The following is a 27009-nucleotide window of genomic DNA, read 5'->3' as shown; positions in this document are numbered from 1 at the left end:
TGGTCCATCATATTCTATTATACTATGTGCAGTAAAAGGAATACAACTTACATTCGCAACAAACACCCTTGTGACAAGTGGTCCGTTAATCCACAGAGACTCCAGAAACTGTGGGCTGAGACCATACGTGTTTCCCCACTTATTTTGGTTTCCTCCTCCAACTGCAGGGTTCAGAGATGATGCAAGAGATGGAATCGGGTCCCATTTGCTCCTGGGTTCGTCTCTAATTCTGTTTCCTCCAGCATTACTGCTCATCATACCACCGCCGCCACCACCACCTTTCTGTGGACGGCCATATCTATCACGCTCAACATCATAATCCTGAAACCAAAACAGTTACACACTATATTCTCAATCTGACTTAAACAATATGCTGGTTTATAGAAATGTATATAAGATATACACATATCTTCATGTATGAGTGTGTCCCAGGCCCAAGCTGAAGTTTTTGCAATATTAACTTGTGCTCAAGAGAGCCTAAATAGACCATGCCAAGGCATGAACATCTATTTGCTCTGATAGCCAGGCTGTGTTAAGAGTACACAGAGTCCACCCCAGGATGATTGAAGAATCCAGAAACACCCTGGAAATCTTATCCAGAAGAAATAAAGTACAACCAATTTGAGTCCCAGAACACAGTGAAGTGTATGGCAATCTACTGGCCAAACATGCAATTTCCATCCAATGCTACGGTCCAGAATCTTGTGTTGGCAACTTTGAAATACATACAATCAAACAGGATCTAAAGGAGAATCTGATGAAAGGTTTGCTAGAAGCCTGGAAACCTACACCAGCCATGAGATAGGCAAACTCCTTATTGGAGAACCAAAATCTGACTCCACTAAACAACTACTGGCTTTGGTAATGAATATTTTAAAATGAGTAACTGGACTTTCTGACCAGACACTGCCATCTGGGCCTTACTGGTGATCCAAATTTTTGGAAATATGGGATGGAGGCAGAGTAACCCAACCACCTAACATTTTGCTGGATTGCCCAAGTTTAAGCCACATCAGTCATAGTTATCTTAGGAAACGCAAGCTGTCAGAAAATTAAATCCAAAAGTATCATGAAGTTGGTCACACACACAAATCTTCTGAATTGATTTCCAGTTTATGAGTGCATAACAGGTCATTCGTGGTTAGTTTTGTAGCAGTAACCTACACCCTTAATAAAGATGGAGAATGAGAGTGTCTTCAAATATACATACGAGATAAATTCAAAAAGTATCCAATCTTATTTTTTCCCGCCCAAACAAATGAAGCAAGGTGGAGATGTGTAGGAAACATTCATGAACAGGAGCGAATTTTTTCCCATCCACAGATGGAGTCAGTCAGCCTCTGAGTGAAGACGTGTAGCTAGTGCTCGTCGGATTTCTAATTGTTGTAAAATGAAGAATGACATGAGCAGCGATGTTGCATTAAATTTTCCGTAATACTTGGTGATACCCAAGTGGAAACCATTCGCAAGATCCAACAGGCCTTCGGGGATGATGCTATGAGCATCTCATGGATAAAGGAGTGGTACAGACGCATTCGAGCCCAGACGCTATCAAAGAAAGCGGAAGGCTGTGAGGTATAAAGAGCCGACAACAATGTCAATGACACTGTATTGCAGCTGTGGATTATAATTTATGGCCAGAATAATCACTGTTGCTAATCAGTGCATTCTTCTTCAGTGAGCACGTGTTTTAGTTGGATGTTTCTGTAGAGTTATTTTTCTGGTTCTATTTGATAGTGTGTAGTTAATAGTTTCAACAATATGTGAAGGCCTTGGGAAACAAACCAAATCCCTTCTTTTGAAAATGAACAAAGTAACCCTCAACCTAGCACTAGTGATTCCAGTTTCCCAAAGGAAACAGACAGAAACTTTAAATGAACAAAGCCAAAAGTTTGTTTGTAATGCGCATGAGTATGTTAAAAAAAAAATACAGAAAAAGGCTCCTCCTGCGTCCAACATACAAATTTGAGAACAAGTACATAAATCACGACACAGAAAATACCCTGGAGAGATATGAGATTCATGTGGGAGACAGTGATGATGACGAGTAAAGGTATGTTTCATCTCATTTAATTGTTAGTATAAAGTACGGTAACAACATGTCACAAAACAATTGGCTCCAAGCTTTTTTATAATTAGTAAGAAGGTGGTCAACAGTGAAAAGTGTTTCACTGTCGCTTACAAAGGAAAGCTCCTGGGCTCATATGATTGAGACTACTATATAACCGCTTCAAAGATGGCCGCACATCAGTGGATGGCGAACTGTCTCCAGTAGGCCATGAACAAGACAGAACGACAATGTTACTAACCAAGTGCTGACATTGGTCATGCAGGATCGTCGTATCACAGTCCGAGAACGAGGTGGGGATAAGCAATGGATCGGTACATTCAATTTTGACTGAGGATTTAGGATTGAAGAGTGTGTCCGCAAAATTCGTGTCAAAGCTGCTAACAATGGAGCAGAAACAACTCTGGAAATCGCACGGGACATGCTGGACAACACAAACAGTGACCCCAACTTCCTGAACACCGAGATCACTGGTGATGAGTCATGGGTTTATGGGTACGACCCAGAAACAAAGATACAGACCTCAAAGTGAAATACCCATCATTCCTGAGGCCAAAATAATCACAGCAGGTCCACAGCAATGTGAAGGTCATGCTGACAGATTTCTTTGACTCCCGTGGAGTACACACAAGGCGGCACAACCATTACCAAGTAGTACTACCAGGTGGTCCTTTGTCACTTTTGTCATGCCGTGTGATGCAAGCGACCAGACATGTGGGCAGAGGCAAGTTGACAGCTCCATCATCATAACACACCCACCCATTCTTCACATCTGATTCAGAGTTTCTTTGCTAAACACAGCATTTCCGTGGTTTGTCAGGCTCCTTACTCTCCTGATATGGGTCTGTCTGATTTTTGGCTATTCCTAAGTTGAAAATGCCACTGAAAGGGACCCGATTTGAATCAAGAGAAGCTATTATGCAGAATGCAACAGCCCAGCTGCACATCACTCCAGAAGTGTTTGCAACAAAGGTGGGATCACTGGGAGAAGTGTGTGCATTACCAAGGGAACTACTTCGAAGTACAGTCTATATGAATAAATGCATCTTTGCCAACAAAAGGTTCGATACTTTTTGAACACAGGTAGCATTTGCAGTAGACAGTGGAGAAAAATATCAACAGTTCCATCTTTATAAACCTATCAGTTTTACTGCCGCCAGCATAGAAGCCATGCTCAAGGACATCAAACTTTCTGAAATATGAAATAACCTAAACCAGACAACCTGGTACACATCAGTAATTTAAGCTCCAATAAACTTCAGCTACCAGATGCCACTTCAATACAATGCAGAAATACCCCCTTTTTTTTGTGTTATGAACTTACCAATAATCATATTAGAGTAACAACTTTCTGTTTAAATATTATTTCCTGAGCACTCAAATTACAAACATTTCTGAAGGACAGTTCGTTTGAATTTCCAATATCTACCCCTGGTTCTTCACAGCCAACTTCATCCTAGCTAGTCTCATTTTCAATTCTCGTACATGTACACTGGCAGTTACTATTACACATAAGAGACTGGATCAGTGTATTCTGAACAGTCACATTCCCAATCTCCCATTGGATAACTTCACTATAATTATAGTCAACATCTGCTACTTAGAGTTTGGAATAGAGTATTAAATGAAGAATTTTGGCATACAATTTTGTCTATCAACAAAAGGCTCTTTTACATGCACTAATTTACTATATAGAGTCAACAGCATTACATCTGCATCCCACGATATTGCACTCAGCATTTTTTTCACTTAAAAATACAATAGTCTTACCTGGGTTTCACCTCAAGTACGTACAGTAACCATTTATTAAAATAATTTTTAATAGTCACAGCAGAGTTTGAAGTATTAAGAATGTCCCTACAACAGAATATCTCTGATAATATTAGAATTTCACCTAGTTTAACTACAAAAGTTACTACTGCCTGTCAATGTAGAAATGTTGTTGTTGTTTTCTAATGCCAGATGTTTGACAAAGTCATTTGACCTCTTGCAATTCAATATTTTTCATGGTCAGCCACTGAGGCACAGATTTTGAGGTGTTCCGAATTCATTTCTTGGTTTGAGTTGCACAATGGGCAGTTAGTGGACCAATATATTCCAATTCTATGCAGGTGTTTGGCCAAACAATCATGGCCTGTTGCCAATCTAAATGCAGCTACAGACGATTTGCATGGTAAATTGGGAATTAACTGTGGATTATGATGCAGAGAGTTCCATTTTTCCCCTTGAGATTGTGTTATCAAATTGTGTTTGTTGAAGTCTAAGTATGTAGATTTAATAAATCTCTTCACAGAGTAATACGTAGATTTAGTAACAGGTCTGTAAGTAGCAGTGCTGCCCTTCTTTGCTAAAGCATCTGCATTCTCGTTTCCCAGGATTCCACAATGGGATGGTATCCATTTGAATACAATTATTTTATCGAGTGTTATTGCGAGAGCATTTCAGTTATTTCTACTGTTTGAGATGAAGGTGTGTCTCTAGAGACTATTGATAAAATAGCTGCTTTGGAGTCTGACAATACAACTGCATTTTTAAATCTATTGATGTTGCATAGAACATTGGTCCTCCAGCTTGGGGATTGGGTGAAGTGCTAACAACCCATCACCGTAAAAAACAGCTTGTTAAGAAACCTAACAATAAGATTTTTCACCTGACATAATTAGTAACATTAAATCCCATAGACATTTGAGATGAGCAGGGCATGTAGCACATATGAGCAAATCCAGAAATGCATATAGAGTGTTAGTTGGGAGGCCAGAGGGAAAAAGACCTTTGGGGAGGCCAAGACATAGATGGGAAGATAATATTAAAATTGATTTGAGGGAGGTGGGATATGATGGTAGAGATTGGATTAATCTTGCTCAGGATAGGGATCAATGGCGGGCTTATGTGAGGGCAGCAATGAACCTCCGGGTTCCTTGAAAGTAAGCAAGGCATAGACGATTTCAGAGACTTTCACTTATTGCAATGATTTCTCCATCAAAACTTTTTGTTCCATATCCAAGAGATCTATAAAATGAGAAGAGACAGCACGTAACACCTGCACCTTCACCCTGTTCCCTGGAAATCTAGGATCCGTCAGTGTATAAATGAAGCCAGTTTTGTGAAGGGTACCTAATATTAAATGCCTCTAAAGACAATTGTTTCATTATTTCAGTGTTTACTTCTGATTTCAGTATTTCTTGTGTTAAATTTAGATTATACTCTATATTAAAGAGAGTTGAAGTGTTTGGTTTAATTCGTAAATTTTCTTTTAAATTCGGGATGTTGATTTTCTCTTTTAATTCTTGAACATGGATATGAAACTGAGTTTTTAATCTACAAATAGGACTGTATGAATGCCAACTGTTTCCTGGTAACCTGATAAGTTTTTCATACTGAATTAGTGCTTTTTCTTCTATTGACATTTTGATGCTATTAATATTAGTGAGGAATTTCATAGAATCTATTGGAGTTGTTTTGATTCCACCAGTAATGAGCCTGAGAGCTTAGTTTTGAACATATTCTATTTTAGGATACCTCACCACTGAAGATGTCTGCCGCAGTAGTAGACGAAACATCTAGGAATATCTTCACCAGTAGACCAAACAACTTTGCCCAGAAGCTCCGTTTCAATTAGACACTGCCATGAAAGCCTACATGCTAAGATATTCTATTTCGTTTATGAAAGGCGAAGTAATTAAAATTTCTTTGCAGTATGTCAGCACTGGCTGTACAAACATTTTGTATGTAGTGTTCAAAGTATTTCTAGAGCATCCTCATTTCTTTCCTACTAGTCTTTTCAGAAGAGAGAATCTTTTACGAGCTTTTTCAGAAATATATTTCAAATGGTTGCTCCATGCTAACTTACTGTAGAAAATAATTCCAAGATAAGTCCTAGGAAGGTGTTGGCCATTGTACTGGATACTGAATTCTTTTTTTTTTTACCAAGTGAAAATATTTGACAGTTACTTTTGCTTAAATTGAGGATCATCAAATTTGATGTATTCCATTCATGTAGTTGATTTAGAGCTTAAGAGCAGAATTTTGAATTTTGTCTCTATGTCTGTGAGATTCAGAATTCCACAAAACTATATCATCTGCCAATAGTGCTGTTTTCATGTTTGATTCCTCTAATAGGGACGGTAAGTCATTTATATAAATATTGAATAGAGTTGTGCTGAGGACAGCGTCCTGGAGTAGACCTCGATATGTTTGTAACTAGAAAGTGAGTTATTGAATTTAATAGCAATGAATCTTTGACTAAGGAATTCTGATATCCATTTTAACATATTGCTGGAGATACCTAATTTCTGGAGTTTTAATAATAATTTATTTCTTCAAACAGAGTCATATGCTAATTGAAAGTCCATAAATATTGCCTGAATTAGCAATACATAATTTCTTTTTTACGTTATCTAATCCAGGAATTGTTCCTCAATTACCATGAAAATCAGAACATTTAAGAAAATGAAGAGCCCTACAAAAAGAAGATTACATACCTAAAAAATATTGGAGTGCAAGGAGACTAATGTCTTTGTTGTCAAAGTCTAGATATTTGAACAACATTTTTACCGTACACAATTTCATACTGGATTACACTAGTGCTCACCTCTTTCACAACAAGTTTTCTTCCATTCAAATCATAACGGTGCATTTTCTCTACGGCTTTCTTCACTGAATCAGCATTTTCAAATTCTACTATTCCGCACCCTCGAGGTTTATCATTTTCATCATGGAACAACTCCACGTATGCAACTTCTCCAACTGTAAAAAAAAAAAGGGGGTTTGAGAGAGTGACGTAACTACAATGCTTTTCACGTGACTTAGTTCGTATGTAGTCTTCTTCATAGCTACAATATTTTGACTGTCTGGGCACATGTAATATTTAGCTTTGTTTTTCTCCATATCAAACCAGTCATTTCTCAGGATACACCCCAGTCTTAGGCTTATTGTTTTACCTATGGCAATTTTTAATACCAATATTTAACTTACCATAACTAACGCAGACAACTATGCTATGTTGATTAAGTGTACATGGCTCATGTTGTTCTGAGCAGCTAAAAACCTGAGACCTCCATGAACTAAGTCGAGTGAAAAGGAATGTCAGTAACAGTGTCTCATATATCCAATAAGGCATAATATTCTATCATCTTTCAATTCTTCTAGAAGAATCTATTAGAGATAAAGTAGAACATCTTTACATTTGGTCAGAAGGTTAGTTATGTTCTTATATGAAGGCATTTTTTTTCACAGTTAACATGTGCAGAATGGTAGAGATAGATATAGAGATAGAGGATGAAAGAAACATTTCATGGTCATATAAAAGAGAAGCTCTAATGAAAAGAGGAGATAAAATCTTACAATCGTTTTAAGAACACTACTTAAATGCACACACGACACTCTGTTACAGAGGGGGGGGATGATGATGATGACGATAATAATAATAATAATAATAATAATAATAATAATAATAATAATAATAATAATAATAATGTCAACATTTAAATTTAATAATGGGAACATCAAGTAGGATTTAGTCTTCAATTCTGTAAGATTTTTTTGATGTACAGTATAATAGATCCAGAAAACAGACTCCTTTTTTTTTTAGTTTTTTTTTTTTTTTTTTTGACATCTGATACAGCCAGTATCAAGCTCTGAAGCATTGGATGTTTCTGGATCTACACTGCAAAAATAAAATTTAGCACCATCATGGGACATCTTCAATATTAGCTGGTAGGTTGATTTGATAAAGGAATATCTTAAATTGTTTGATTTTGCATTACTCAATGGCATGTGTTGTTAACCCATGGCACGGAAGTTGATTAGGTGAAGAAACCATACAAAGGACTCATGACCAATTCTGAAGGCTAATAAATGAACACTAATTTGTTAATATACCGTACTCTTATGATTATTTTGCAATATATAAAACTCAACCTTCTGTTCTGAAGAGGTCCTTGAGCTCCTGCCAACGATACTCGTAAGCAATGTTTGAAACGAAAATTCGTCTTTCTGATGCACTCTTCTTTCCTCCACGATCACGCTCACGGTCACGATCACGATCACGATCACGTTCTCTGCTCTGGCTTGAATTCCTGGGGCCAAATCGACTGGGCCGATCTCCTCTACGTGATCGGTCACGGTCCCTTTCTCTGCCCCTCTCTTTCCCACTGCTTAGATTAGAGTCTTCATCATTTCTGTCATCAGGATTTAACGGTGATCTGCAAAATAAAGGATAAAAATTAATATTAATAAATGACAGACACTTTATCAAACATATTCTTCAAGACAGAGCAGGGGCGGCTTTTATTAAGGGGCACATGGGCACGTGCCCTCCCAGTGATTTTTATTACCGTATTATTACTATATTATAATACAGTTTAATTGCATTATGAAATAACAACTTAAAGAGTTTCACAGTTTCATTGCTACTAATGTTTTCAGAATCTGTAGTAGTCTACAAAACCCAAGTTTTCTGAACAGGTAATAAAATGGGCTCTCTCTTCTCATGCCCAGCAATGGACGAGATGGGGGTGTGAGTTGTAGGAAGGCGGAGCTCTTTGCCTCAGACCGTGTGTTTTGGGCACTGTATTTGCCGTGCCCACCAAGTCTCTTTAGTTTAGGAACAGTCCAATTAGATGCGTGCCATTTTTAGGGGTGTTGATACTTGCTGTATAGCAGACGACATTTTACAGCTAAACTTAACATGAAAAACGTTAAATGTAAGTTTATTAATTTAGAAGCTCGACTCATTGTATAAATCACGTGTGTATGTGTATGTATGTATATATATTCAATTGTCACAGTTATGTTTTTAATGCTCCCTGTAAACTTTTATGCTTCTATCGTATCCGAAAACGAAAGTTTACATTACAATACATGAAGTTGGCAGTTCTCAAAAAGCTTCGTCACTAACAATAGAGAATCAAGGCGGGTATTTTGCCGCCTTCAGTGCACACTACAGTTTTCAACTAAGTTTCCCCAAGTCTAGTGCTGCAGTAGTAAGAAGGCAGGCAGTTGCGTGATCTGCGAGTACGAACGAGTGAGAATCAGCACATTTCTGTGAATTACACTTAGAATTCCATTTAACTTTCCTCTGGGCGTAGCAGTGCTCTCAATTGAGAGAAAGATGGTACATTCTATTCCGAACTTCAAATATAGAGTTTAGAGGTTTTTATTCGGAGAAAGAACCGAAAAATGGAGCTCATCTACAAAAATTATAACGGTTAGTGCACATAAATTGGTTTTATATGTTTTTAATTTTCACGGTTATCATTAAGGTTGTGCTCCACTTGATAGAATGGCCTTCAGCCGCCACTGAGACAGAGGGTGGTCAGTGCAACCTTATGCTCTCCTCTGTATACAATTTCATGGAAATATATGGTCAAATTAGATGCAGCCCTATAGACACTAGATTGTTCGGTGAAGTTCTTTGGTCCTAAGACATCATCACTCCATGGTCGAGTTATGCACAGAATAACTACTGCGTCTTGCTGTAGATGCTTTATGTAATTTTGCAAGAGTTTACATAAAATATTTGATGGATCTTTGATCCCACTATAGGGCTATTAGAATTCAGAGAACAGCCAAAAGTGAGAAATAATAATTTGCCAAGAGCCACAACGCAGTTCACAGTATTGAAACTTAACAATTTTTAATTATTAAATTATTATTATTTCAATGTAAAAGTAACAGAACACAAATATTACTGGTATTTGTTGAAGGGAGGACTAATACTTTTCTGCAAAATCACATCAATACGAGAAGGTTGATTTGTTTTATTTCACCTATATTCTGTTTTGAATTTGGAAATTTAGAAAATGAAGTGTGTCATACAGCTAGAAAAAGCATTGTCTGTTATATCATTATGATGAAAAATGAATTGAAAATTACTTGTAAGATATTGTTGTTCTTTATTCATATATTTAGGCCATGATGAATATTAGTCAGTCTTTGAGCATAGTGTGAAGTTAAGAGTTCTGCCTTTTTAGCATTTTCTGCTATTATTATTTGATTACTATCTTTGAGGTGCGTGACGTGTTCGTAACTCTTTTCTTCTATGGCTTTAAATCTTTTCCATACAGTTGTAGGCGGAGTATTTGGATTTAAAGCCCCAACAAATCGCTGCCAGCTTCTTTTGGCTTCAAGAATACTTCTTCTGAGATTTGCCCTTGCTTTATTATATTTTATTTTGTCATCAACTGTCCTCGTTTTCATCCATTGTTGGCGAGCAGATTGCTGCTGTTCTCTCATGTAAGTTAAATCATTATTCCACCAGATGTTCATAGGTCTACAAGATTGTTATTTGATAGTGGGAATACACTGTTTTGCTGCAGTTATGATGATATCAGTAATTTCTGAAGTTCTGGAATCAATAGTTTTTTGAGACAATGCTGTTTCATCATTAAAATTGTTAAATCTTGTAGTTTCATTATTGAACTTACATCAGTTAGTCTGTACAAAAGAAACCAAATAACCTGAAAATGTACAAAAACTTCCCCAGATATGTTCAAACATTTTTTAACAAGAGCCAGAACAGGTCACATTGTCACTCAATTGTACCTACACCGATTTCACATTTCTGATAATCCTACTTGTCTGTGGCATAATAATCATGATGAAGATCTGGAACGCATTCTTCTATACTGTCCATCCATAAACCACAAAAGAAGTACATTAAAATCATCCGTACCCGTTGCAGAAGACACAGACCTGCAGTATATATTGACTACACCCAGGGGCGGCTCGTCCATAAGAGCTGCAGCACTCCCTGCTTTGATAGGAAAATAATATTTATTTTAATTTGTAGAAGAATTGTTACAGCTTTTATTGGTAAATTCCTTTATATTTCATCTGGCCGGGAATATATACTATTACCTTATGCATAAACTTTTTGCACGTCGACTGAATTGGAATTGACACTGCATTCAAAGTCATCCTGGGATCTGCAGGGTGGTCAGCTCATAGAGAGTGTGTCTTGCATGGTCAGGGGGTAGAGAGGTGGAGGGAAGCAGAGGGAAACTGCCGCTGTTTAAAACCCCTATCTCGCTGCAGTGGCTTGCAGAGCCAGGCTACAAGGGATCTTTCCTCTCCTCCCACACCACTATTGTAATGCTGCGTCAAATGGATTCTCTATTCCCTTGAAACTTAATGACAACATTTTTATTTTCTTTTCACATACTTGTTGTGGAATCTTATCGAGTTAATATAACGAAATTAATATTCTCTTTTGCCTTATTATTACGTATATAATCAGCCTCCAGCAGAACCTAATATTTGCCTTAACTCAAAATGATTGGAGAGTAGAATCCTTTTGATATAGCACGTAAAATACGAAAGAGACTTCTTTTCCAGTTTTAGAAAATTGTTGACCATCAGTATATCTGAGTGTTGCTTTGGTGTGACGTCGTAATACTGCAACTTAACCAGTGAAAATTTGCAAGCAAGAGTATGTGTGAATTACAGAATATTTTATTTTTCTAAACTTTCCCTTGCGGAGAATATTGATGTAATGAAGTGAAATTAAAGGGTTGTCAGTTACCAACTTAAATCTTACTTAAGCTTCATCCAGCCGAAATAGTGCATATATGTAAGGAAGTATAACAATGAAATTTACGCTAAGCATTTGTGATTACGTGGATGTGAACAAAAAAAAATCTGTATTTTGTTTTCCTTGCCTCCTCTTCGGTGGTGATGCTGCATGGACTAGGAGTGATGCGACAGATTTAGGACATTTGCCCCTAAAAAGCAAAATGCACGAATCTTCGCAGTCTCACCTGAAAAATGTTGTTTCATTGGCTATGTTACGCAACTCATACTGCTGTCCAATTAAGTAAAACTAACAGAACAAACATTCTCAAACATAATCAAGAAGTGCGAAAAAATCGTGAAATTATTTAAAAAATATATTGATTATATCAAATTTTGTGGTCAATATGAACTTCCCCTTAGGGGACATGATGAAAAAACAATTTGAAGAACCCTGGTGTATTTCGTGGGTTGCTACAGTTCGTGAGTAATCTAAACGAGCCTCTCAAAAATCATTTGGAACATGCCACTGTTTAAGGTTATTCTAAGACAATTCAGAATGAATTGGTAGATTGTAAGTTGAGTGTCTGCCGATCTGAAATTCAGACTGAAATCGATGGTATTAGTTTTTCTTAGGGATTAGCAAATGGTCCCACAGACATCTCCCAACTAAGTCAGGAAGTTTTGATTTTTCGATATGTAGTGCATTTATTTTTGTCCTATACTTATTAGTAATGGTATCAAGAAGTGAAATTTGTATGTACCGAAATCTACTGCAGCTCTCCCAATCCACAAGTTCACAAGCCGCCACTGACTACACCCCAACTCTGGCTACTAGCAACAGGCATCTATAATGAACACCGATCAAAATACCTCTCATTTCTCGTGAAAAACAACTGAATAGACTACAGTGGATTTTATGTTGTCAGCAAACAGCTGGATACATTAAGAAGATTGATCCTGTACAGCTAGAAGGTACTTCTTAATAATCTTATCTGTAAATGGGTTAATTTCTGCTATGCGAAAGATGCATTTGTTACATATTCGTGTTTATGTACAGTATGTAGAATACATTACTTTCTGTTAAGATATTACAGATATTTTTAACATTTTCCTTTTTTTTTTTATCTTTGATTGAGAAGATTTTGGATACTTGTTGTAAAAATTTGAATGCACACCACTGTAATGTCCATTAAGATAAAAACATGTATAACCCATTATTATATCAAGACTTAAGCACATGGCACTACCTTTTTAAAGAAAACAAGTATGTATAGTCATAGAAAATCTTCACTAGCAATAATGATGCAGGGTAACTAATGTTTTCTCTAGTTGAACTTTATTACAGAAATTAAAACATTATTCTCAGAAAAAGAATAGTAATAGTAGTAGTATTAATGTTAGATATGCTTGTAACGACATGTTAAAGCCTAGTCTTCATTCGACAGTGTTTTCATTCAATTGATTAAAATATAAAAATATAATTATCACAGTATTAGAACAAACATTAAAAATCATGTTTGGACCATACATGTTTCAGGACGTGTGGTGCTATCTTCAGTGGTCACAACTAATCAGCTGATGTACGGTGATGTACGACCACTGAAGATAGGACTACACGTCCTGAAACATGGTCTGAACATGATTTTTAATGTGTTTTAATACTGTAATAATTATATTGTTTTTATATTTTTAGTATTAGTTCAAGAGCTGCAATATATGTCTGAGGGCTGCACGCGGCCCACATAAGCAGTACCAGTGGGCTATTCTGTAAATCAACACAACCTACAATCTGATCATTTCAAATTTTAATGAAATTTTGTCTGATCATTAGCCACATGGAGATATGTACTCGTGTACATTTTTAACATTTTACAGTAGAACCCTGATTATCCATCATCCTATTATCTAATCCGTGGATTATCCAATGTATTTTTTTAGAGAGGGTTATTACAATGCTTTATCATTATGCAGTATGTAGTAGGAATGCCACCACTGCCAGCAATGGAACAAACAGTTACTTGTAGGAGGAAGTGTTTTATGCAACTTTTAAAATTGTCACTACCTGCTTTCAAAGAAATGGCTCCCAGAATTTACAAACCAGTGCACCATTCAGTCTTTGGCCTACTGCTAGAGTGGCTGTACTGTGTAACTTCTATGAAAAATGTCTTCCACATGTGTCAAAAGAAAATGTGTTTTCTAAGTACCGAAAAAAAAAAAAAAAAGTTTGGGAAAAGAGAATCTGTGGCACACCTCTCATCAAAATGAGACTAGCATTACACAAGAGACCTCTACTATTCTTATCTTTCTTTAGACAACCATCACAAGGAGTTTTTTGGCTCTTAAAAACCCATGTTAAACAAAAGACCACAGAGAAAATGTTGAAACTGTAAGAGTTATGCACTTTGTAAAAATCTTTTTTATGTACAGATTATCTGAAGTTTTCAACTAACCATTCAGTTCACCCCATTCATTACCAAGGATAATAGCTGTTCTTGTGACACAATGCTGTAGTAAAGTTTTAGTGTAAAAATTACTCTAACTTAGGACTAATAAGTGTAAAGATTTGATTAAAAACTATTAAAAAACTGATTTCATACTCTTTCTAATGATAGGTTGCAGAGGTATATTATAGTTTTTCAAATACCAAAGTTAGCCATTATGACTTTTGACTTTTAATTATAGAAAATGCGTCCTTTGGATTTTGTTTTAAATATATTTTGTCCTAACTATGTTTGAAATTTGAATTTGAGACCACCACATGGTCAAAAGTTATACATTTTAGTACAACATGTATGCAATTAGTTGGAAAGCACAGAGTTGATGAGACTGACTAAATTGCTTGAAAATATACAATTAAATAGTATCACAAAGAGTTGTAATTGTTCAGGTAATGGTACAAAGGTAACCAAAAGTTGTTTCGAGCTTGAAATTGTGTTAACACTGTTATGCTGATTATTAGCACAGTATAAGTATTAATACAGTAAGGAAACACTGCCATTTTTCCTGCCAGACGGACATCCGCATGAATACTGCTAGTGAACCAAGCGACAGATAAATAACATTACTGTAAGAGTCAGCTGTTTACAGGTTAATAATGATAATCCGTGGCGCTACAGCCCGTGAAGGACCTAGACTGACCAGCCAGCTGCTGGCCTCTCGCCCACATGTCGAAGCAGAGGTGGACGATCATCCAACCAGAATGGAAGTATCATGTGGTTAGCACGATGATCCCCCCAGCCATTATAGCTGGCATTCACAACTGGATTTCACTACCTATCGTAGCTCCCCAAATGCATCACGATGCTGGGTGGGCACCGGTCCCATACACTGGCCGAAATATTTCATGAGAAAATTTCTTCCCTCATGAGAACTCGAACCAGCACGCATTCCGTAACACGAGTCCTAGGCAGGATGCCTTAGACCGCGATGCCACGGCGCGGGACTGTTTACCAGTGGCAGTTCCTCCATGGAACAGAGGGAACAGGCTGCCCTGCCTGCCCCCTTAACTGAGATTGTGAGATATACTTCATTCTAAAGGATAGGCCTACGTGCAGTTTTCGAAAAACAAAAACGTCTGTCGTTAGCAGGTTTATTGCAGTGAAGTGAAAACGATTCGAGCCCTTCTCATCTGCTGTGCGTGATGATGTGAGTGGGAGTCACAAGCAATATTTCTCCGAAGCAGGCTTGAGCGGACACGAACTTACCCGAGTATCGCTGGAAGCTGTAGAAGTTACCGCTTCCCTCGTGGAGTATTGAGAAGTGTGGATTATACTGTTTCATCAAGCTAGTTTATTTATGTAGTGATAATTCGGAAAACAATTAAATTCGAAAAGTTTTTTTGTGTGACATAATATTGTGTGTGAAATTATACAATAGTTCTTAAAAAATCCGTACGATTTATGTATTCACGGCCTGAGTTAAATCTGACAAAATAATGGCAACAGAACAGGTGACTGCTGCCTGTTCTAACTTCAACGAGACCAAGCGCAAGCGCCCTGATGCAAACCACGAGTGTTGTGTTATCGATCAGCTCAAGTCGAAAGCGTTTAGTTCGATCAATTTTGCTGAGAAAAGCCCGGTTATTTTGAATGGCAAACCTTCTCTTCTCCTTACATAACTTAAAACTAAAACAAAATATTATACAAGACATTTTCAAAGTAGTTAGTATAATTCTGTGAAATGGTTAACTGGGTGCTCGTCAAGCGGTAAATTGTAGGTTTAATTGAGGTTTATTTATTTTTAGTTAATGGTATTATATATTTAGGCTAATAATAATTACAATAATATAATACCATTAATTTGTTTTATATTAATATATTCTTTTCTGATTAAGTTGTAAATGAAGTAAAAAAAAAGGAATTGGTAATGTTGCTAAATCATAATACAGATTATTATTATTATTATTATTATTATTAATTTATTATTATTATTATTATTATTATTATTATTATTATTCTTAGTGTTGTTTCTGACCTGTTCCCCATCGAGAAATAGCACCGTACACCACTGCTGTTTACAGGTTGTGATGAATAAAACTGATAAAGAAGTGAAAGATTTGAAAAATGTTTCCAAAAGGAACTTATTGCTCAGCTTTAAATTTAGGCAACAAGGAATGAAACCCAGAATTGCATATTTTGTTCACTTTCCTCAAAGGTCAAGAAAAATTCATATATTTAGTGTACACCTACTTGCTTAAGCATGACGTGTTTTTAATGTGGTTAAGTTTCGGAATTTTATTGTGTTTAATTTTTAAGTTAAACTCTGTTGTAACGATTTCAGATGTAAAAATGGGTTACAAAGAGTTAGTGAGAGGACCTACTAAAAAATACACAAAATATACGAGTGCAAATCACTGTCCATCCACAAAACACTTCCGAGAAAATCCAGTTTATAAATTCCAATAAGAAATGATTAATTAAAACTGCTGTAGTCGAGCTAGGTGGCCCAGACTGTCACATCTGAGACTTGCATTCAGAAAGTTCCAGGTTTAAACTTCGTGGCTTGCCAATCTGAATGGGATTTTTCGTGACTTTTCTCAGCCACAAAGGCAAATGTCCGATTCCAAAGTTACTGCCCTAATCACCAATTTCATAAACATGGAAGCAAAATCTAAAAACAGTTACATGAACACAAGCCATCTATAACATACAACAGAAACAGAATCTCAACAATAGTTAACTTATACACCCACAGAACCACAACAGAGATATGACCATAGATGTGAACATAATGCTGCAACCAAGGGAGATGACTCAGTGGTAACACACTAGACTCGCATCCTGGAGGTCGGGGGTTCAATCCATCACTGACCAATCTTTTTTTTTAATTGGGTTATTTTACGACACTGTATCAACATCTAGGTTATTTAGCGTCTGAATGATATGAAGGTGATAATGCTGGTGAAATGAGTCCAGGGTCCAGCACCAAAAGTTACCCAGCATTTGCTTGTATTGGGTTGAGGGAAAACCCCAGAAAAAACCTCAACCAGGTAACTTGCCCCGACCGGGATTCGAACCCGGGCCACCTGGTTTCGCAGCCAGACGCACTGACCGTTACTCCACCTGGCCAATCTTAAATTCTGCTGTAATCGGTGTATGATCACTACCTAAATTAATACTATGGATAACTTTTACGTGGTATTTGTGCTTGTATTATGTCCTGTTATCATCCCAAATTCAAACTTAGAACGAAGTTGATACATTAAATAAATTTTTTGAAGGAAAATTAATGAGCGCATGTTTTCTATTCATTTATCAAAATTATAGTGAATGACCTTGAAAAGTTATAAAAATTTTTTGAATGCTACCAGTCCCATAATTGTATGTTTAATACTCTTGAAAATACACTGACCGCAAAAAAAAAAAAAAAAAAAACCGATCACTTGAAAAAAAAGAAAATAAAAGTCAAGTTTCAATGTAAATTATGAAGTAATCTCAGAAATAACATAACTGTTATCGTACTAAATTTAAAAATTACACTTTTGTGAACTTCTGACATGTAAATTCACGCCTTTCACACCAATTAATCTTCAGTTTATCACCTAACAAGGAAGGAGTGCGTTTCTTTCTGTGCTGAACATGTGGGGTAGGTCATCATAAACAACTAAAGAGGTTTTATTGCTTCCTTTCTTTTTTGAAAATGAATAACAACTGTCGAAAATGGTTTGATTGCCATTTCGTCAGTAAGTTTAGCTCAGATAATCCTATGTCACCCCAAGACGTTGCCAGAGCTGTCGCTCTCGACAACGGATGCAGCCTCGGTTATGCCGCTGCTACCACAGACACCCCATACACCACGGTGCAAGAGGCTGTGAAACGGTTCTGGAAAAAACAGAGTTACTCCAGAAGACCTGGATCTGGCAGAAAAAGACTTCAGCCAGAGATGGCCGATTTCTCGTCAGCCAGGTTCTAAGAAACTGCCATAACACAGCAGTTGAAGCTAGGAAAAAGCTACAACAAGTGCGGGGAATTTATGTGAGCGAGAGGACTGTCCGACAACACCTTGGAGAACAAAGTCTTCAATCACAACAACCTGCTACGGGACCAGATCTGACCAGACAGCACCAAGCCGACTGTCTTCAGTTTGCTAGTCAGCATGCCCAAAGGACTGTACAGAAGTGTGCTGTTCTCTGATGAGTTTAGGTTCTCCCTGAAATCCCCAGATGGTAGGGAAAGCGGTATGCAGAGTGCAAATTGTCTGCAAGGACGCCATTCGGTGGAGGCTCTGTGCCCTTTGCTCCATTTACTGGAGATTTCATATTCATTCATGACAATGCTCATCCACATGCAGAGCACTGCGTATCACAGTATCTTGATGCATTGGAGATTGTTCGTCTCAACTGGCCAGCTCGGAGTCCCAACCTAAACCCTATAGAACATCTCTGGGATAGGTTGGGTAGACATATCCGAGACCATAATCCTGTTCCGGAGACCTTAGGTGATCTGTGGGTGGCACTTCAAAAGGAATGGGACAATATCAACCAAGACACATCATAACCTTAATTGAGACCATGCCTGAGAGAATGGCAGCTGTAATTAGGGCCAGAAACACACCAGATACTGAGTGTTTGTTTCAGTTATTGTTAGTGTGAATTTAAGTTTTGTGCATCAACATAATTTTCAGTGAAGTTTAGTGGACAAATATTCAGCTGAAAGTTAAGTGAAAAATTTCAACAAAAGTGTAGATTTATGAACATAGGACGGTCATTGACCTAAATTGGTGTGAAAGGTGTGCATTTACATGTCATGTTCATAAAAGTGTAATCTTTAACCCTTTACCGCATGGGATAGTCTTGCACACACCGGTTTAATATTCAAATAACTTTAGTTCTTTCTTTCTCAACTGATGTCACATATGATCAAATCCAATTCTTGACCATGTGCCATATCTGTTGCAGTATGCAGTTTGAAATAATACAGTATATGCTTATATTATAAATTACATGAATATAAAACCGGTATGTGCCGTATGTCCCTGAATGCGGAAAGGGGTTAAATTGAGTACAATTAGTTATGTTATTTCTGGGATTACTTCATAATTTACATTTAAACTGCTTCTGAATCTGTTCTCTTTTTCCAGTTATAGGTTTCTTAACAGATTTTACATCATGAATCCCTGGAGTAGCTTGACTCACGTCATAGCTACAAAAATACTCAGTTTCAATGAAATAAGTCTTCCTGAAGTTATTCCATATCCAATGCCAGGAAAAACTCTAGTTCAACTCAGTTATGTTTTGTTTCTGTAGACAAACTTTTGGAAACTTTTGAAAACGTACTAAATATTTTTTGGCATCAGGATGGTTCAGTTCTTTAATCAATTTTTTAACACTGACAGTTCGTTTTCTTTGACTGTTGGGAAGTGACTTCTTTGCTTTATTAACTGCCTTGCCCAATGTTTGGGGATATTTGTAAGATCCCAAGTAACTGTGCTAATTTTTTTTTTTGTGTTGCATGTTTATGTTTAGACCTACCTGCTATACATAACCTCTGTCTAACACTAACCTCCTCCTTTTTTGACTTCAAACTTGCGTTTGTTCAACAGTTTTTCTCTTTTCCAGGCTATTCTAATCTTGCCTCTATCTCCCCTTATTTTTCATATCTTAATGGATTTTCACCATCTGATTAAGGTTCTCACTGATATGTACTTCTATTATCAGGCAGTACATCTCACTTGACAGTATGTGTCAGTGGAAGAACAATTGAGTCATATAGATAAAAACTCCAACATTTCCACTTTTCAGTGAAAATGAGACTTATCCAAAAAAATTCTCCACTTTGAAAATTAAATGTTCACTAATAACTTATAAGCAAACAGTGACAATTCCTATTCATTTGAACACTGCAAATGCAGAGTTTAGATTCAAACGCCAACATTTCCTCAAAGCAGTGAGATACAATCCCTGACATTTCTGTTAACCAATACTTTATGTGAATTAGTCACATGATTCCCGCTTTTGCTACCACATATCAGCTGTACTTCATTGCTGGCGAATTGGATATTGTGATTGTGTTACTTAAAATTCAATCATTCATTCATAGTGTTCTGTCCAAGGGCAGATCTTTCACTGCAAACCCAGCATTCTCCAGTCTTTACTATTTTCTGCCTTCCTCTTTGTCTTCTCATATGATCCATATATCTTAATGTTTTCTACCATCTGACATCATCTTCAGCCCCAAACTCATCTCCCGTTTACCATTCCTTCCAGTACATTCTTCAGTAGGCAGTTTCTTCTCAAACACTGACACAGCCAATTCCTTTTCTTCTTTCTAATCAGTTTCAGCATCATTCTTTCTTCATCCACTCTTTCCAACACAGCTTCATTTCTTATTTTCTCTGTCCATATCCACATTTCAAATGCTTCTAGTCACTTCTCTTCACTTTATCGTAATGTCCATTTTTCTGTCCCATACAATGCTACACTCCATACAAAGCACTTCATTAGTCTCCTCTGTTCTTTCTCCAGAGGTCCACAGAAGATGCTCCTTTTCTATTAAATGCCTCCTTGCCATTGCTATTCTCGTTTTGAGCAGCTCATGTTGCAGCTTATAGTACACCCCAAGTAACTTATATGCAGCTGTTCACTTGCTCTAATGCCTCATTTACAATTCGCAAGTTTACTTAAAATACAAAGTAATAAAGTGTATTTTCTGTAGCAGGCCATAGCAATCTTCCCTCTAATAGGGTTTTCGGACAAATCGAAAAATTTTAAAGAAAAAAAAAAAAACAATTATTAGTCCCAGAATATAAATATATATTCCAGCACTTTGGTACAATAACATAACGCAGTAGAGAACAGCAATATGACTGGAAAAAATATGCTAAACTTATGAAAAGTCCTGAACAGTGGCATTTCAAATTCAACGAGAATAGCAGGATGATCCTGACTCGTGAAAATGGAATTCTGAAAATCTGCTTATAATCGGTCTATGATCACTACCTAAATTAATCCTTGGGATATCTTTTACGTGGTATTTGTGCTTGTAATCTGTCCTGTTATCATCCCAAATTCATGGCCGGAATGAGTCATGTTATCATCCTCCCAAATTCAAACTTGGAACAAAGTTGATACATTAAATCAGAGGTGAACCATTCTACAGCTCTGGTGAATGATTTGCAATTGAGGACCGTTTTTGCAAAACTTGCTAACTGAAAAAAACTAAATTTTACAGGAGAGACAAAACACTGTAGTAATCAAAATTTTGCTGTAACTCTCACATAGCAGAAAGCAAGTTTTGGAAAAACAATCACACTTTGACACACTACAATGAAGAAAAATAATCAAATTTTACTAAGATGCCTTTAACATCATGTAGAGATCTGCCTTATGTTAATCTCAATTTTGCAAATTTTGCAGTTAGCAAGTTTTGCAAAAACAGTCAATTGTTTTCAAAAACAGTAATAACGTTGACAAGGTCAAACTTGAAATTTTGTCCTTAGGTGTGCCAGTTAAAAAAGAAAAGTGTTCTGATATTGATTCATTACTAAAGCGTCATTTCAGAAAGGAACAAAGTGACTGAGTTCTACAGGAGAGTGGCTATAATGCAGCACAGTCATTACTAGTGGAGAAGAATGCCTCTGTGAAGCACAGAATGAAATGGAGGTATTGAGGATTTGAACTGTGTGCAGTGGCAGTTTATATCTTTTTTCTAAATAAAAATGTTTATAATACTATATACAAAATATAAACTAACTGTGAATACTTTCAAATAAGTTTAAAACATATTTTGCAAAGAAAAAATTATAAAAAGTAGTGGCAACTCTGAAGTCGAATTAGTGCTAGATCAGTCACTGATTTTTTTAATTTTGTTTTTCAGTAATATTCTATGAAATACATATTATAAATAAATTTAGTGTCAGATTCACGCAGTTTTGTTAGTAGCAGCTGAAAAATAATGCTATAATGGATATTATAGAAAATTAAGTTAATCATTCAAAAGCAAGCTCAGACATTTCCATACTATCTCGTCATATTTATAGAAAACAACTAACATTTTTTTGCCATTTAAAGGAATAATTCGCGGGTGCTCGTGTAAAGGGGGTTTAGTCAAATTGCTAGGTATGTAAACTTCTCTCCTTTGGTACTGAACAAAACCCCTTTGTCAAACTATGGAGCACTGTAACTGCATCATAGATGGAAGAATAACTTAACCCCTTTAACACAAGAGAAAAGTAATTGTGGATAGTTCAAATCTGTACTTATTCCAGTTTAGCCAATTAATACTTAACCCCCTTTACACGAGCACCCGCGAATTATGGTGCTAGTTCTGTCCTTAAACGTTAGTACAGTTTAGACATTTTATGTAACATAGTTTGTTAGTAAATCATTTTTTTCACTTCCTGAAAAATTAACAATGATGGAAATGTTGGGATTTGCATCTAATATGACTCAATTGTTTGTATGCATCCGAGGTGTGACTAATGTAATATATTACTAGTCAGTTATGTATGCAATGGAGGAGGAAAGGAACTGGCCACTCTACCCCATCATCTCCTGGTCTAGTTGCCTCATAAGTGGTGCCTTCTTGGCATCACTTGTGAAGTTCATACCTGTCTTCAGACAGTTGACTAAACAAACAACGGATTTTCCTCCAATTTAGTACACGAAGAAGACACTATCTAGAAACATAGGCCCACAATCAATTTTTCGGTAGGATCCAAGATGGAGTCGCTGTTTTCCCGATCAATAAGTTGGATGACATAAGAGGCTTATATGGCGTCACATAAATCTACACACAATATTGCAAGTACGGAAAATTGTTTTCATAAAATTTTGACAATTTAACTTACCTCAGCGTTGTTCTGTGTTGGTCAAAGTTCTGGGTGTTAATGGTGTTTATAAATAGCCTGGGTATGCTTTTTTAATGTTTATGAAGTCGAGGAACATTTGATCAGCTTGTTTTGTGCACCCATTAACCAAAAGTAAACTAATGCTGAACTTCGAAAGATGCTAATTTTACTGTTTTCGAACCACGTGTTTGTTATTGTGCACTCTGTTTTACACTGCTTACATTTAAGGCAGTTAGGGAAATTTTTGTATTTCGATCTTGCTTGCCATATTACATTTTCTGCAGCACCAGAATTAGTACAAGTTTTTGGTGTTTTACCTGGAATTAATCATTGTTCAGTGCACTAATTTACACTACTTTCGTTATCTGTATCGATAGCTTTGCATAATTCGCGGAAGTTTATGGTCTTCTGTGATGCGTCAGGTACATGTATATTTGATGCACTAGCCATTGTAAGATTAATAGAATACTAAAGGGAGTAGTCAAGAGTGAATCTATTTAATATAGGCTACGTACAATAAGACAATTGATAGTGGATAAGTGGAGTAGGCCTAACGCCATCTTTCGGATATTTATATTACTTTTTTGTATAATACAAGTTAAATAGTTTGCGATCTATTTTTAGATTTTAATGTCAGAAAGTTAATAGCAAACTAATGAATTCGGTTTCATTACATAATAATGGAGTTTTATATTTAATGCATTTGAAAGTATTTTATGTTAATTTTGCCTAAGTATAATTTTTAAGGAGTTCTTCATCAACGAATTCGTAGCATAACGACTATGATGGTGGTTTACTGCACTAAAGTCCTAGGATCGAATCTAGGCGTATTCGAAGATAAGTTGTGTATTTCAATTTAATATAAAGTGGTTTCTAGAATGAAGTAGGTAGATGGTGAAATATACAAGCACAAGAAAATATGTGAGAAAGAGGAGGCCAGTGAAGTAGTGTAAATGGGAGAATGAAAAGAGCGAGTGGTGAGGGTGTCTAATTCACATTTTCAAGTATTAGCACCCTGCATGATGTTATATACTGTATTGCGTTATCGTTGGCCAATTGGTCCAGGAGAATAGCGACTAGATCTTGGATTTCACCAATTTTTCTTCAACTATTTTAACTTCAACATTTGTCTTCAGATGAATTTTCACAACTCATTATTTAAGACAAGTGAAAATAAATTATCGCAAACACATCTCATTTTGTACGTAGATATTCTCCTTACATGCCAACTATAAGAAGTTCACATTATCTTTAATAACTTCTGGCAATATATTTTGTTACACCCGTGGCGAAAATTACTGGCAAACCCATGACAGAATTTCTAAATAAAATAGAGGTCTTTCAAAATATTAATGCAAGCACATATTTGTGCACTTACCCTCACTTTCCTGAAATATTTTTCATTATAAACAACTTGTTTTAACAAGAAGAAAACTTGTTCATGTGTGCCACGGGTGCTTATTTTAAAACTAGCCATACCCGTGCACTCCACTGCACCCGTTAAAAATAAATATAAAGTAATTACATAATTAAAATAGGACATTTAGCTTCCGATATTACTTCATACAAACACAGAAACATTCTCTGTAGGCTACCGATGTTTCATAGCTTTCGATTGTTGTTGTCCAAGGCCCCTTATAGACGAAGTCATTTGTTTTTTATTTCAGTACATTGCCTTAGATGGCGTTATTGTAATTTTGAAACATGTCCTTATGTTGGCGACATTGTGTATTTACTTAAATTTGGTCATAACCATAACGGCACAGTTCAAAGCTACCATACCAAATTCTCCAGTTAAGCGGAAAAATGACCAAAGAAAACTTACCAGAAATTAACAGAGTGGAATACAGAGCAAATCCTCAATTTCACTGTCAAGTTACTCCAATGTCCATCAGCTGATTCAAAGTTGGTATTTCAATTTAGCGAACATAGCTAATTAAGTTTCTTAGTGTTTCTGCATTTCATCCAAACACAATCTTTCTTTATGGCAAAAAACAACATAAAATATCTTTAATATAACAGAAATAGGTTTAGAATATAATAAAATTACATATTTTGGTGAGGTGAAGGTTACTCATGAAACAGCCACTAGAGAAAATTGTCAATACCTAGGAGTTATAGTATGGAGTAGTGTAAATTGATGTGATCACTGGGAGAGCTGTATAGCCACCCACCCCACCCCAAATATTACCTTACTTAAATAGCCTATATACCAAATTCGTCGTGCGTGAATGAAAACCATCGCCATATTTCCTGAATAGGACGTAATTTGTGGGAGAAATTAATGGGGTTTTCAGTGTCGTAAACACCTCTCGCATAACACTACACACCTAATCAAACCTCTTATATGATACTACACATCTAACCTGCCACATAATACACATCTAATCTAACTTAACCTGTCACATAATACTACACCCCTATAGTAACATTTCTCACGTTTAGTACCATTTCGTTGCTCTCCTTGGTCTACGTCGTGTCGGGAGTCATCTAGTGGAAGAAGTGGGACGTGATGGCAGGCGACTGTCTCTCCATTCTTCATAACTACATTTAGTTCGTTAAGTGTGTGTTTTGCGCATTAATTACGTGTTAATGCGGTGATAATTCCATATATATAATGCAGTAAAAATTAAAATTTGTGGCTGTGATAAAAGTGTTGAAAATTGGTTTATAGCGCACATTGGCAGTGATAGAAGTGTACAATACAATATTCGTTCAGTGGCAGGTGGATGTTCTACCTTGAATAATAATTTAGAAACTTTTGAAGGAATTATCATTGTACCAAACATCATGCTTACGAAAAGGCACTTATCAGTGCCAATAATTTATTTTGTGTGCACATGGTTGGAATTTTGGAATAGGGAGAAAAGGCAGGTATCCGTGTTCTAAAATGTATCAAACTATGCAGAACACTCGAAGATGTGATCCAGTAGGCAGTCTCTCACAAGGAAAAACTAAATACTGTACATGGTAAGAACGAGGGACTAAAGCCCTTTAGCCCTTTACCACTGCCCAAATTTGGGATACATTTCAGAAGGCAGTCAATAACAAAATTAATTTGAAATAATTAAGTAGATACACGAATTCATAAGGATGAAGACATACAAGAAAACAACTGAATGTAGAAATAGTCTTTCCTTCTTAGATGTACGTACGTACCGGTATTGTAAATAGTAGGCCTAGTTCGAAAAAAAAAAACAAAACTCGGTAGACACCTATAATTGTACTCATAAATTCTAGAAATACTTTGATATTCCAGTATCGTACAGAGTAATTTTAACATAACATTATTGCATGAAGGCAGTAGCTATGGCCACGTACAATTTGTAAAATTTAAATGCGCATGCTCACGATTCATTCGAAATTTTAGATTTGTATTAAACAAACATCCTGCAATATTACATGTATAATTAACATAGATTATTTTCGTTGACTTTGGGGCTTAAATTAGTAATCTAAGTATTACAATTCACCTCCAGATTATAAAGATACAATTCATTTATTTGAGGACTTACAACCGCAACAAAATGACGCCATTTCAGAGAGTTTACTAAGATATAAAAGCTGCAATATACAAAACATTACCTTTCTCTGGCTCTTGTCTCAGAAGTACTATTCCCCTCACCAGCTTTTATCATTGTAACGTTCAATCTTCAGGACACAGTCTCTCACGAGTAAATATTCCTATTAACACACCAATACCTCCAAACCAAGTGAGCTAGAATCGTACCCTTCAAAATTCTCAGAAATCCATAGACGCTTCCTATCTAACAGTGTGACCAACATATTGAACATACTATGCTATGCTCGTATTGGCTCTTCAATTCAACTTTTACAGAACATGCTTTGCTTGCCATTAAATAGGTATTTGTTAATAAATACAATAATGTAAAAAGGTTCAATCTTATGACTTCTCAATTTAATATTAACATTTGGTAATACATATTAAATATAAATAATGTATAAACGTTTTCATCTTTTACGGCATAATCAGGTACAACTTGCTTCTACGATATATAAATTACATAGTATAATTTTTGTTTTCTCTTATGATAAACCGTACCGGAAAAAAGAATAGACTCGTAAATATATTAATTATGTTTGAATAGTTTTTAATATACTTTGAAATGGAGGATGTAAGC

At 36.2% G+C, this 27009-nt stretch overlaps 1 protein-coding gene across 5 annotated transcripts in view; it reads right to left on the bottom strand.

Moving 5' to 3' along the window:
- Positions 1-26638, bottom strand: part of LOC138710345 (myelin expression factor 2-like) — a 66069-nt gene extending 39431 nt beyond the window's left edge. For all 5 annotated transcript variants that reach the window (XR_011335216.1, XM_069841164.1, XM_069841166.1 and 2 more), the window contains exons 1-4: positions 26453-26638; positions 7988-8271; positions 6660-6814; positions 52-321 (exon numbers count right to left, since the gene is read on the bottom strand). Coding sequence is in view for 4 of the 5 variants with exons in the window: in XM_069841164.1 (XP_069697265.1) it covers positions 52-321; positions 6660-6814; positions 7988-8271; positions 26453-26505 (762 nt within the window). In the remaining variant the exon portion in view is untranslated. The remainder of the gene's footprint in view (positions 1-51; positions 322-6659; positions 6815-7987; positions 8272-26452) is intronic.
- Positions 26639-27009: the final 371 nt, after the last annotated feature.

This window comes from Periplaneta americana, chromosome 12, assembly GCF_040183065.1.
Source record: "Periplaneta americana isolate PAMFEO1 chromosome 12, P.americana_PAMFEO1_priV1, whole genome shotgun sequence".
NCBI classification, from domain to species: domain Eukaryota; kingdom Metazoa; phylum Arthropoda; class Insecta; order Blattodea; family Blattidae; genus Periplaneta; species Periplaneta americana.
The sequence above is the reverse complement of the archived record's forward strand: the minus strand, read 5'-3'. Positions and strand labels throughout refer to the sequence as shown.